The sequence below is a fragment of the Mus musculus genome, chromosome 13 (assembly GCF_000001635.26).
Source record: "Mus musculus strain C57BL/6J chromosome 13, GRCm38.p6 C57BL/6J".
NCBI classification, from domain to species: Eukaryota; Metazoa; Chordata; class Mammalia; order Rodentia; family Muridae; genus Mus; species Mus musculus.
In genome coordinates, this window is record NC_000079.6 from 96820078 (window position 1) to 96832889 (window position 12812).

At 36.5% G+C, this 12812-nt stretch overlaps 1 protein-coding gene across 2 annotated transcripts in view; it reads left to right on the plus strand.

The window, feature by feature from the left end:
• Nucleotides 1-12812, plus strand: part of Ankrd31 (ankyrin repeat domain 31) — a 161506-nt gene that overhangs the window by 71789 nt on the left and 76905 nt on the right. For both annotated transcript variants that reach the window (XM_030247341.1, NM_001370928.1), the window contains 4 exons: nucleotides 1237-1379; nucleotides 6021-6165; nucleotides 10478-10530; nucleotides 11373-12783. In XM_030247341.1, coding sequence (XP_030103201.1) covers nucleotides 1237-1379; nucleotides 6021-6165; nucleotides 10478-10530; nucleotides 11373-12783 — 1752 coding nt within the window. The remainder of the gene's footprint in view (nucleotides 1-1236; nucleotides 1380-6020; nucleotides 6166-10477; nucleotides 10531-11372; nucleotides 12784-12812) is intronic.

Genomic DNA, 12812 nt, shown 5'->3' on the forward strand with positions numbered 1-12812 from the left:
CCCTCCCGGGCAGGGCAGACACCTCTCCTCTGGCAGGGAAGGTGTCCGGATGTCTGGAGCCCAAAAGGGGGGCTGCCTCAGAAGCTCTGTGGCTTCCACCTGTCTCAGAAGCTGTTAGCTTCTGTAGTCCACACTCTCACCTGTGCAAACTAGTCTCGGTACAATCCCAGAACCAAGATGTCTCCCGCAGATGCTTAGGCAAAGCCCTAAGGATTGGTTTATTATTTTGTGAAATTAAAAATGCTTTAAAATATTTACCATCTTGGGAAATATTTGCTTTCTTGGGTTGGAAGGGTGACTTAATAGTTAGAGTACATAGTGCTCTTACAGAGGACCCAAGTTCAATTACAGGCACCCACGTCAGGTAGCTCATAACCACTTGTAACTTAAGGTCCAGGTATATTTAGTGCCTTTGATTTCCATGGGTACTGTATTCATGTGTACATACCCACATAGAGACATGTACACACACATGATTAAAAATAAAAGTAAATATTTTACAATAAAATATTTGTCTTCTTTTCATATTTTGCCATAGCAGGATTGAGGGTTAAGAATTTGATTTTATTCTTTCATTTTCTTTTCTTTTCTTCCCCTCCCTCTCTCTCTCAATTTCCCTCCCTCACCCCCCTCCCCAACCTTTCTCTCAAGACAAGGCTTCTTGTAGCTCAGTTTGGCCTCAAGATCATTATGTATCAGAAACTTTATATTCTTTTGTTCTTACCTCCCATATTCAGAGATTACAGGCATCTACAACCATGTCTGGCTTTATGTAGTGTCAGAGCTTGAATCCACGTCATTGTGTATGCCAGACACACAATATAAATTCAGCTACCTTCCCAACCATCCTTGAATCCACTAAATAATATAAAATTCTCGTATAGAGATGTTATATGACTTTATCTTAGAGTATTAAAAAAACTGTTTAAAATTAGAGTGTTTTAAAATACATATTAGTTTTAATTGCCTATGTGTATGTGTGTATATGTCTGTGCAAAGGTTATGTGCATGTAAGTGTTAAGTGCCCATAAAAACCAGATGAGGACATTGGACTCCTAAGAGCTAGAGTTATAGGTAGTCATGAGCTGCCCAGTGTCCAAGTCTTCTGCAAGAATAGTATGTGCTCTTGATCACTGAGTTAACTCTCTGGCTTCTAGAATTGTTTTGCTTTTTTAAAAGAGAAGGCTTGAAATATTATTAAGATATAAAATACAAAATGTCTTTCTTGTATAATAGGGTGGACAGCACTTCATGAAGCTAGTATAGGAGGATACTATCAAGCAGTAAGTGAACTATTAAAGGGTGGAGCAGATGTGAATGTCAAAGGAAAGTACCAGATTACTCCCCTGCATGATGCGGTGATGAACAGACATTACAAGGTACTACTGCTTTTGTTTATAGAGTGTACACAGTACTTGTAAATGGAGACAACCCCTGTTACCGCACAATAGGAAAGGAAGGTTCAGTTTCAGTTCCTTTACTAATGAACACTGTGAATTTTATTAAAATTTACCTTGTGATACTTATCATTATGACCAATATGGCGAAAGCCATTTTGTACTTTTTTTTGGTGTTATATTTTGCTTGTTGGTTTGAAATTCAGACTTGATATTATTGTTCAACTGGCCTTGCACTCAAGGGATCTTCCTACCTCAGCCTACTGAATGGCTTAGATTAGAGAAACACACCATTTTAGCATACTATTTATATATAACCATACAGAACATTTTTTGTTATGTAGTATGTTTTCACTGTGTATTCCTTTAAAACTCTTCTCAAGCAATGATTCAAAGGTTTTCAAAGAATTTTTTTTTTCTACAACGTGTCACACAATGAAGTTCAGTTTACTAGAAAGCTAATATAGCTTCGTGGACTCTAGTGGAACATTCAAAATCATCACAGGCCAGGAGAATCCTAGAGTTAATCATAGTCACCTGTGTGGTTATACCACTGTTTAAAGCCAAATACCAAAAATTTCATTCAAGTCAGTGAAAATATTAAGCAAGATAATGACTCCAGTATTCATGGTTTATCTCAGAAACTCTAGGCACTATATTAGAGGATTAAGATGTTGCTGAAGATGTCTGTTTCTCATCCTCCTGCTCCTTGTTTTTGCCTTTCTTGTCCTCCTCCTCCTCCACCTTCTTCTAGTGTTATACACCCCACTCTCTGAAGCTACCTGTTTACTTTAGGTATGAAAAATTATTTCACGGTTAAAAACTTGTAGGGTAAGAAAGGGGTTTAATCAGCTGACTGTGGCACAATCTTTTCTTTGTAATTTTTAGAACAAATACCAGAGAGAGGAGGAAGAGGCTTACAGGCCTCAGGCATATTTATTCATCGTACTTAAGGAAAATTTAGAGTTTTGCTTATTTTGATAATATATACCTTTTGTAGAAAACTGAGGAAAGAGAATTCCACATGGGATATAGTTTAATGGTGACACTATGACAGTCCCTGTCCTTCACCTTTTTTTCAAAGATGGCTGCTAATCTCCTTTCTCCCAACCAAGCCCTTCACAACTGTTTATCTGATTACTATTATTTAGTTCTAACTTTTTCCAGACACCAGACAGTATATTTTCTTTTATGTTCCCCTTTTAAAACATAACATAATGCTTTTTAACATTCATCCATGTTGCATTTTGTTAAGTAGTTGATAACTCTTTATTCCTGAGTAATATTCTGCTCCAAGGTCACCTGAATTATGGGCTTCGCTTTTATGAGTAAAACTGCCATCAGTGTTCCAAAGTAGAATGTCATATGGTGAAAATCCATAGGTCAGTTTTAAGATCAGTCCACAAATTCTTTTAATATTCCCTCAAAAGATTCCCAATTCCTATCCAAAGATTACCATTATTAGTTATTATTTTTGATGACTTGCTTCTAGCACACAAGACATGGCAGTAATAGCAGTGTGTAGTTTCTATGATTATGTTAAAAGATACTGGAGCTTCTTATGATTCTTTCTTGACTCACTGACTAGAGAAGGCTAACTCTTCTCTACTACAGACACTCGAGCAGCTGTCGGGAGCAGCCCATGTGGTTACCCACACAGTTTAGAAAAGTATCCCCCAGTCCCAGTCAAGGTTTCTATGACTATGCATTCAGCCAACCACCCTGCCTACCCAGGCCACTCTCAAATTCCTGGTTCAGAGACTCTGAGATTGTAAGTTTACATTGTTATCCTAAGCCTAATTTTGAGGTGATTTTTTTTTTTTTGGTAGCAGCAGTTATTGAACAGACAATCTAAATGTAGGTTTAAAATAGTAAGAACATTCAGGGAAAGTTTTCTTAATTTGCCACCATTTAAAGTTCCTATCTGGAGTTTTTAATCTGAATGTATGAAGAATCAGATATAAATTCTTTGGCTTCTTCCTGTGACTGGCTTATATGTAAACTTCAAACTACTGTTGCTTTGTCTTAGTTGCAATAATTAACTCCCCATTTGTGGTGGTTTGAATATGCTTGGCCCATGGGAAGTGGCACTATTAGGAGGTGTGGCCATATTGGAGAAGGAATAGTCTTGTTAGAGGAAGTGTGGTACTGTGGGAGTGGGTTTTGAGACCCTCTTCCTAGTTTCCTGGGAGACAGTCTTTTCCTGGCTGCAATTGGATCAATATGTAGAATTCTCAGTTCTTCCCACATCATGTCTGCCTGCATACTGGCTATGCTTCCTGCCATAATTATGAGACTGAACATCTGAAAGTGTAAGCCAGCTCCAATTAAATATCCTTTATAAAAGCTGCCTTGGTCATGGTGTCTCTTCACAGCAGTGGAAACCCTAAGATGCCATTGTAAAAGTAGTTTTAAGAAAGACTCGTCACATTGATGATTCTTAGTAATTTTTAAAGGATTTGTTTTTCTCCTACATGTTACCTCTTTTTTTTTTTTTACTGTAATGACCCACAAGAGATATTTGTTGACACCCATGCTGATTAAGCTAATTAAAAGGTTTAAGTTCTATTTATTTATGGCCAGCTTGTGTCTCTGAAGAGTTTCTTGGTGTCCGTGCTCAGGGGCATGCAGAGTTTTTAAAGAAGAACCCACAAAGACCATCATTTGCATCAAACTTAGATGAGGGTCAGAGTAACCTTGAAACATTCATTCCTGGCAGAGCATTGCAGTATTTTAGACATAACGTGCCTATTATTTTTGGTGAATACATCTGGACTATGGTCAAGACCATGAAAAGCTCAGATGTGTTGCCAAGGCAAATGGGTCTGTTGAGGGTAGTGGACTGAGAACTGTCTAAGAGCAAAATGAAGTCAGAACAGCCCACTTGAAATAAAGTCTTCAGATGATTACAGTAGTAGTAATGAGTAAATATTAGCAGAAGCTTGGGGTTAGTGAAAGTGTCTAGTGCCGGGAACATTACTGGACTGTGGTAGTCTCTGTCTCCAGGGACTGTCAGCAGTGCTGTTGCTGCCATCATCTTTGCCTCTTAGAACATTGATGTGCGTCTCAGGGCACCATTATTTCAGATAGACTGAAACCATGCCTTTGTGTAGGCTGAGCAGACTGTTACTGTTGGTCTTTATTTCTTTGTAAGTTAACTTCCAGGACTTAGATTTTTCTTTTATTTTAATTTAATTCGTTTTTTAATAACTACATGTACCATGCACCCTTCTCCCTCACAGCTAAAGATAAAAATATGAATCATAAAATATTAGCTATAGATCACATACCTCAAATCACCATCTAAGCTAACTTCTAGTTTTAGGAATCATAGAAAAATAGTTGTTTTCACAAACATTAAAATGTTAAGTGCATCACTTTAAGATGGATTTATCAGGACATCTGTAAAAAAAAAATCATGTAATCATTACAAAAAGTGAGTACTTAAAAAGAGGTATGTGAGCCACTATTGGAACATGTGTTTTGGGACAGTTTGGAACACATGAATATGCACTAGATACTAGATGAATGATACTAGTTATATATGGTTGGTTACTGTCTAAGCTATAGTGTAACACTATAATCATGGCCGTGTGAGAGTTCTTAGAAGAGCACCCTTAAATACTTATAGGTGAAATGTCACTGTGTTTACAACCACTTATTTTAAAAGCTACTCATTTCTGATTGTACTTATACTTACATACATACCTATATTTATACAGACACCTGTGGAGTGTGTGTGTGTGTGTGTGTGTGTGTGTGTGTGTGTGTGTGAGTGTGTGAATAAAGTGGGAGAAATGTCCATTTTTTATCAAAAAAAGGATATAAGTGTTTGTTGTATTCTTGTATGTTTTTGACACAGTGTGTCTTTTTACATAGCCCTGATTGTCCTGGAACTCATTATGTAGACCAGGTTAGCCTCAAACTCATAGATCCACCTGCCTCTACCTCCTGAATGCTGGGATTAAAGGTGTGTGCCAACATGCCAGGCTTTCAATGCATTCTTGTTTCAGTATTTTGCAAGGTTGAAAGTTTTTGAAGTAAAATATCAGGGAAAATTATCTGTGAAGAAAGGACTAATTTTAAAAGGATTCATTTTAAAAATCTATTCATTGACATATAATTGATATGCGCTAAAATTGAATCATAAGAAGTGTACAATTAATTGGATTTGGTCTAGTCAAAAATTTGGTAATTATCACTGTGTTATCTTTTTCAATATGTTTTTTAATACAAAAGAAAAACCTTTATTCATTAGCTGGCATTCCTTCTTGACCCCCAATTCTGGGGAATCATTATTGCTGTTTGTCTCAAGATGAGACCAAAGTTGTAGGCTTTGGGGAAGGAGACAAAGGAAAAGCAGCATTCCCACACAGTGTGTCAGTGTTTTGCCCATCTTCTTTTTTTTTCTTCTCTTTTCTCCCCTTTTCCTGTTTTCTTTTTAGTTCTTTAAACAAATTATGACTCAGTGCCAGTTACTAATGATACTTATTGGGCAGAGAGTCTATAGATAACCCAGTATTGTTGAACTGAATGCTTGGTGGTGTTTAAAGTTATGTGCTAGCCCACATTTATAATAATACACCTTTGTCTGGATTCTTTATATTAACAATATTTTGCTAGGTGGCAGAACTACTTCTTATGAGTGGAGCTGATCCATTATTTAGAAGTGACCATGGGACCTGTGCTTTGGATGAGGCCAAAGATTCATCTATGGAGACTCTTCTTATGAAATATATTCCTCAACAAAAAAAATGTCACCTATCAGGTAAGAGTGAAGTCTGTGTTATAGTTGGTCATGTTGATAGAATTGTAGAACTTGAACTTAGAATTGTGGAAACTGAATTCATTTCTCCTACAACTTTTGAAAAAGTACATTCAATGATGTCTTTGTTCTACTCTTTTATTAAAACTCACTGCTTGTTCGCAATTGTACATAAGAAAAGGACCATAAAATAAATAAAATCCTGCTTTTCCTCCAGCATTATAAATAGTTAAGAATCCTTCTGTAGGCCAGGTGTAGTGGTGCACACCTTTAGTCCCAACACTTAGGAGGCAGAGACAAGATCTGCTTAGATCTCTGAGTTTGAGACCTGTGTGTAGTCTATGTAGTGAGTTCCAGGACAGCCAGGGTTGGAGAGAGACCCTGCCTCAAAAAAAAAAAAAAAATAAATAAATAAATATTTAAATAAATAAATAAAATAGAAAAATGTGAAACCTTTTACAAATTGCTGCTTTCTTCCCAATAGATTTTTGGTTCAAAAAATCTATTAGCCACTTTTAGTGAATGTGGATGGTAATACACACACACACACACACACACACACACACACACACACACACATATATTCATTCCATTATCTATTCCCTAGGATGCTTTTCTTATGGACATAGTTTGATTTTCTATCTATTATATTATCAAGTTGGATTACAAGATAATTTGATCTGTGATTATCAATAAATTATTATTTTAAAATACTTTAACTACATGGCATTTTTGTTGTTTCTGTTTCTCTCTGTGTGTCTCTGTCTTCAAGACAGGGCTCCTCTGTGTGGTTCCAGCTGTCCTAGAACTTGCTCTATAGATCAGGCTTGGCTTGAACTCAGATTGGCCTGCCTCTGCCTCCTGAGTTCTGGGATTAAACCTTGTACCACCACCTCCTGGCTCATGACATAGTTTTATACTCTCCTTAATGTATCCATTAGATTTTTTTTTTGGTAATATTATAACATTCCTTGAGTTTCTATTTTCATAATCTTATGTAATAACTTTTACTATGTTTTCTTTGTGTATAATACATAAATGAAATGAATCACTAGGTTCACCCACACTCAAGGAGAGAAGATTTTGTTTCTGTATTTACTTTGGAATATTTGCATTCATTCTAGTACTGCTTACATTTTCTACTAAGCCTTTCTCCGTAGCACACAATGTGCTGGCAGAGGAAGTTCTTTATGTATTGTTTTATTTATGTCATCCTTATATAGAATCTAAACTCCATGAAGGAGAGAATCTTTATCTCCTCATGAATATAGAATTGGTTTTGTACATAGAGTCCATTCGGCAAATACTTTTTGAATAGTGTGCCTGAAACAAAAACTATGTTTCCACTTAAGAGATGTATGTGAGCACCTGGTTTTCTCAGCCAGCACCCCCATTTCTATATGTTTTATTACATTTATTTATTTGTTTGTTTATTGTATGTGTTCATGGACACATGTACCATAGCATGTGTGTGTGGAGGTCAGACAACCTATGGGGATTGACTCTCTCCATTTATTATACGTGTCCTAGGCACTGAACTTAACTTCTTGCTTCGTAGCAAGTACATTTACCCAGAGTTCCCTCTGTGGTTCTTAACCTAATATTTTAATTTAAAATTTTTCCAAGAGATAATTCTTTTAGAGGCCTTGAGTATTATTACCTTTAATAACTAAAGCTTATCTTTTCATAATTTCTCTTTGTACACAGGAAAATTAATCTGAGAATCCTTCTAGTACAGTTCTTTTCCCTCTAATCCAAAGGAAGCTTAAACTGGCAGTGAAAATCTAATCTCTGCTAAAGCTCTGCCTCTCCCTGGAGAAAAGAAAGGCAACTATTCCTGTTAGATCAGTTCTATGATAGAATAAGAATTCTTCTGTAAGAATCCTTTTGTGGTCGACAATTATTTTAAAGCTAAAAATGGAAGGATTTTTGCCAGAATAGCACAATAATAAAAAGAAACGCTGAGAATCCAGGCTTTGGAGATTAGCCGTAAAAGCAGTTTCAGTGATCCAGGCATCAGGGATCTATAGCCTCACTTTAGAATGCTGCCCATCAGACACGTGTTAGAGCGCTAAACACTGCCTGCCACCATCACTCCTTGAAAGAGTCTGCTTTCTGCAGAAACTCACTCCCTTCATTCCTGTCTTCCTCCTTCTCTCCCTTTTTTTCTTTTTTCCCTCCCTCTTTTTCATTTATTCTTTCACTCATGGTTTACTATATTTTATGTACTAGTTGCATGCCTAACACCTAATAATAAAAATGAATTTAAAATAAATGAGTAGCAAACAGTTATAGTGAAGATTGTAATAAGGAAATGATTAGATCCCATGAGACTAAGTATAAAAGGGAGTACCCAGGCTTCTTCAGAACACGATGTACAAACACCGTGGCTGGTGATCGACATCAGAAGCCTTCTGATAACTGTGCTAGGGAAGCTCTACTCTTGACGTAAGTCGTTTCCCGTAATAATGAAAGTATACTTCCTTCCCACCTGGATCATATTTAATATAAGGCAGTTTTTGTGATTAATGTTGAGTGTATATAAGGGGCTAAATATAGCATTCTGATTCTTGGTCATGAGACTGATTCTTCTTTATAGATATATTTTATTATATTGTATGTAACCTTTTATGAGTTTTTCTTTTTTAAATTATTATTATCATTCTTTAATATTTTTCTACAGTCCAGTCATTGTTCCCCTCCTAGTCCATGCTCCAAGAGTTCCTTATCCCATTCCTTCTTCCCCATCTCCAAGAAGATGTCCCCACCAGAATTTTATGTATACAATTTTAATTAAAATTTTTTTTCCATTTTAAAAAATGGATCAAAGGGCTGGGCGGTGGTGGTGCACACCTTTAATCCCAGCACTTGGGAGGCAGAGGCAGTCAGATTTCTGAGTTCAAGGCCAGCCTTGTCTACAGAGTGAGTTCCAGGATAGCCAGGACTTCACAGAGAAACCCTGTCTTGAAAAAACAAAAAAGAAAAAAAAAAAGGATCAAAAATGGATTACATTTAGGACATGTAACTAAGTGCTATTGACTGTGTACTGAGACCTAGACCAAAATGTCTCATTTTTATAATAATAAAAAAAAAACATCACTGAATTTCTAAAGTGTGAGTTATATTGCTTAGGTTTATCTTGAGCCCTTGAGCTCAAGCCATCGTCTTGGCCCAGGCTCCTCAGTAGCTGGGACTGTAGACATATGACCTGGTGCTGCTTTCACTCAGTCCCAACGGCCACAGAGCAGCAAGTCAAGTTCTTTAGAGCAGAGCTCACTCTCAGAAACCTAATCACATTAGAAGAGACAAACAATAACTTGTTGATAAAAACATATTGAAGTAGATGATTAAATCAGTCATATTTCAAGGCATATAAAAATTGCAAATAAAATATTCAGCTAGAAACAAAAGTGTGTAAACTCTAACATTTGCTTTGATGGTGTGCGTAATTGCTTGACTACTAATTTTGTAATGAGACATTTTTTCCTGGAGTGTTTTCTCCAGAATTCTTTCCCCAAATCATGAAGCATTGGTCACTAATGCCCCTCTTCTAATCTAATTCCTGGTTCTCTAGCAAAATGACATAAGAATTTTGCCTATGCCTGAAGAAATTTCCTTCATGCAAAGGAATTCTTAATCTTTCTCCTTAGTACTTGGACTTTGTTCTTTCTTTTTGAGAGAATTTATCGATTTATTATGCTTTAGCAGGTGATTTGACTATTTCTGAAGCCTGAACATTTGAATTTTGTCATTCATTAGCGTCCTATTTCCCAATATAATGTGAAATTTGTCTTAAGAAATATGTATACTTCTAGAAGACATTTATTTTTAAATTTCAGTTGAAGGGGGCTTTATTTTAATTTTTGTTTTGAAATGCTAGGGATCAAATGAAAGCCCGTTTATATGCTAGGTCAACACTCCTCCCCGAAGCTTATAATGAATATTGGAAACTATATAGTCATGTTGTAATTTAAAACATTTTCATGATTTCACATATTCCCTCTATTTTTAAAATTCCTATATATTTTTAGCGTGTGTGTGTGTGTGTGTGTGTGTGTTCGTGTGTGTGAGCCCAGGTGTGGGCTAGGTGGATATGTGGAAGGCAGAGGACAGCTCTGGCTCTGGGGAGTTAGTCCTGCCCACTGTGGGATCCAGGGCTTGAATTCAAGTCATCAAGCCTGAGTACAAACCTGCTGGCCACACCCTCCAGGTTCTTTGTGCTTTTCTTTTTTCATGCCAAAAAACTTTCAGGTTTAGAAATCTAGAGTATATTTACTGGAAACTGTTTCTCTTATTTTTCTCCTTTTGTTTGCAGCTCAAAGGAACAGTACTGACCCAGCACATGTAGAAGATATGTTTCAGAACAAGGTATAACTGTATTTAGTCATGAATGCTTTTGTAGGTCTGTACCTGCTGGTTTTATAGGTTACCAGAGGGAAAGAAAGACTGTGAAACCTAGTCAGGTAAGTGTCTTTACCTTTGGTTTAAGGCACTTTGAATAATTGCATGAGATAGCAGAAGGTTCCAGCCTCTTAGTGTGAGAAGTACTTAAGTAAGTGAATATTCTAGCGGGGTGTACTATAAGCCATTTCCTTTCTGTCGCTCTTTCTAGGGGCTGGTATATATTTGATGGTGTGGGTGGTCACTCTTCACCTGGTGTTAAGATTCATGGCCAGTCAGAAGCAATGTTCTTGTTTACTCTTAGCATCTCACAGTCAGGTTTCCAGAGATTCCATTGTAGAAGTCATCTTCTTGGATTTTTAAATCCTACCCTCCACTGTCCTATTTACATTTCTTTCTTTTTTTCCTTTCACTCAATGATATTTTTATCCTGCAATAGATATAATTTAACCCTTTTTCCTTTTTTTTTTTTACAATTTTTATTAGATATTTTCTTCTTTTACATTTCAAATGCTATCCCAAAAGTCCCCTATACCCTCCCCCCACCTGCTCCCCAACCCACCCATTCCTGCTTCCTGGCCCTGGCATTCCCCTGTACTAGGGAATATAATCTTTATTCTAGATGGCAAGGGAAAAGACTTCCTTAATTCTAGTCCTTGCTATGTGATAGTTGGAAGAGGATAATTTTTTGAAAATGCTTTGGCAATGATCTCTTTACAGTGTCTTATGTAGATCTCATGTAGATCCATAGATCTGCAGCTGGAATTAAAGCTAACCATGGTTTTTGTTTGTTGTGCTTTCTTTTATAGAAACCAAAATTAAGTTCTAATAATTATACTGAGTTTATTTGTGATGAAAATTTTGATAGACAAGAACCAGGACATTTAGAAATCAATAAAGGAAGCAACAATTTACTTATGAGTAAAGAGTATGTATGTGAACATTGCCAGAAAGATTCCAATACCACAAAATTTGGCAAGTCCAATCTAAACAGTGTGAAAAATAGCCGAACTAATGTGTCTAAAAGAAAAGGACAAAAAAATAGACAACAAAAAAAGACTCAAGTAGATGATAGAGACTGCAATTTAAGTCAGAAAATAGGTACTTCTTCTTTCAGGAGAACGAATAAATTACTCACTCAGCAACAGCATGCTGTCCAGACTCTCAGTGACCTTCCAGAAGAGTCATTTGAACTTTCTACCACAACTCTGTCAAGCTTGGAAAATGGTATAGGTTATAATGAGGCTTGTTTAGTTTCCAAAAAGTCAGATACCCATGTCCTGGATTCATCAGATGGTCAGGAATTAGAGTCCGTTGATCAAACTGAAGCTGCTTCTGTCTCTGAACTTTCATCATATAAAGAAATAAAATTATTACCTGTAACTACACATCAACAACCTCACACTAACCAAGAGCAATATAGTAGCCCATATAAGTCCCTTGGAAACAATAGCTCAAATGAAAAAGGTAAAGCCACTAATAAATGGGAAGATTCTTTCTTCTCCTTCATAAAGGGACGCTCTGCTGACAGTGATAGTGATTGCCACACCTTGGACAAGTCCATAGCATCTCCAAAAGAAGGCATGAGCCATGATCATCACGAAGAGATAATGACAGGTCAAGAAGTAGATTCTCAACAGCGTCTATCTTCTGAAAACTATTTTTCACAAGAAAATGACCTAAAAGTTCATCCCCTAACTACACACCCACAAGAGGAAGCTGTTAATTTTTGTGATTCAAATTTAATTTCTGTACAACATACTCCAGATTATAAAAACTGTTTACATGAAATTTCTTTTGGTAACTCATATGCCAAAACTGAGCAAAGTTCTACATCTTGTACAAGACCACCTTCAACACAGAAAGTTTCACCATTGACTGTTGAAGTGGAGCTATTAAAAGGATTGCAGGATTCCCTAGCCCACAGAGACTCAAGTCCTTTAGTAAATCAGGCTGGTATACATAGTTTGGAAAGGAAGCAAGACACTGACAAGAATTATACCAAGAAAGGCCCAAACACAAGTTCTTCAAGTCGCCCTTTACCAACAGTTGTTCATTCTCAAGTAATAGAAATAACTAAAGCTGAAAAGAGGAGAGAAGACCTTCCAGGAAATGAGCCCATAAATAATACAGATTTTTATTCCACTGACATAAATAAAGAATTGGCCAATTCCTCACAACTTAACCAAAGAAAGGAGAAGGAAAATGTTCGTAAATCAGGTATCAATATTTCTTAATACGTACATTTC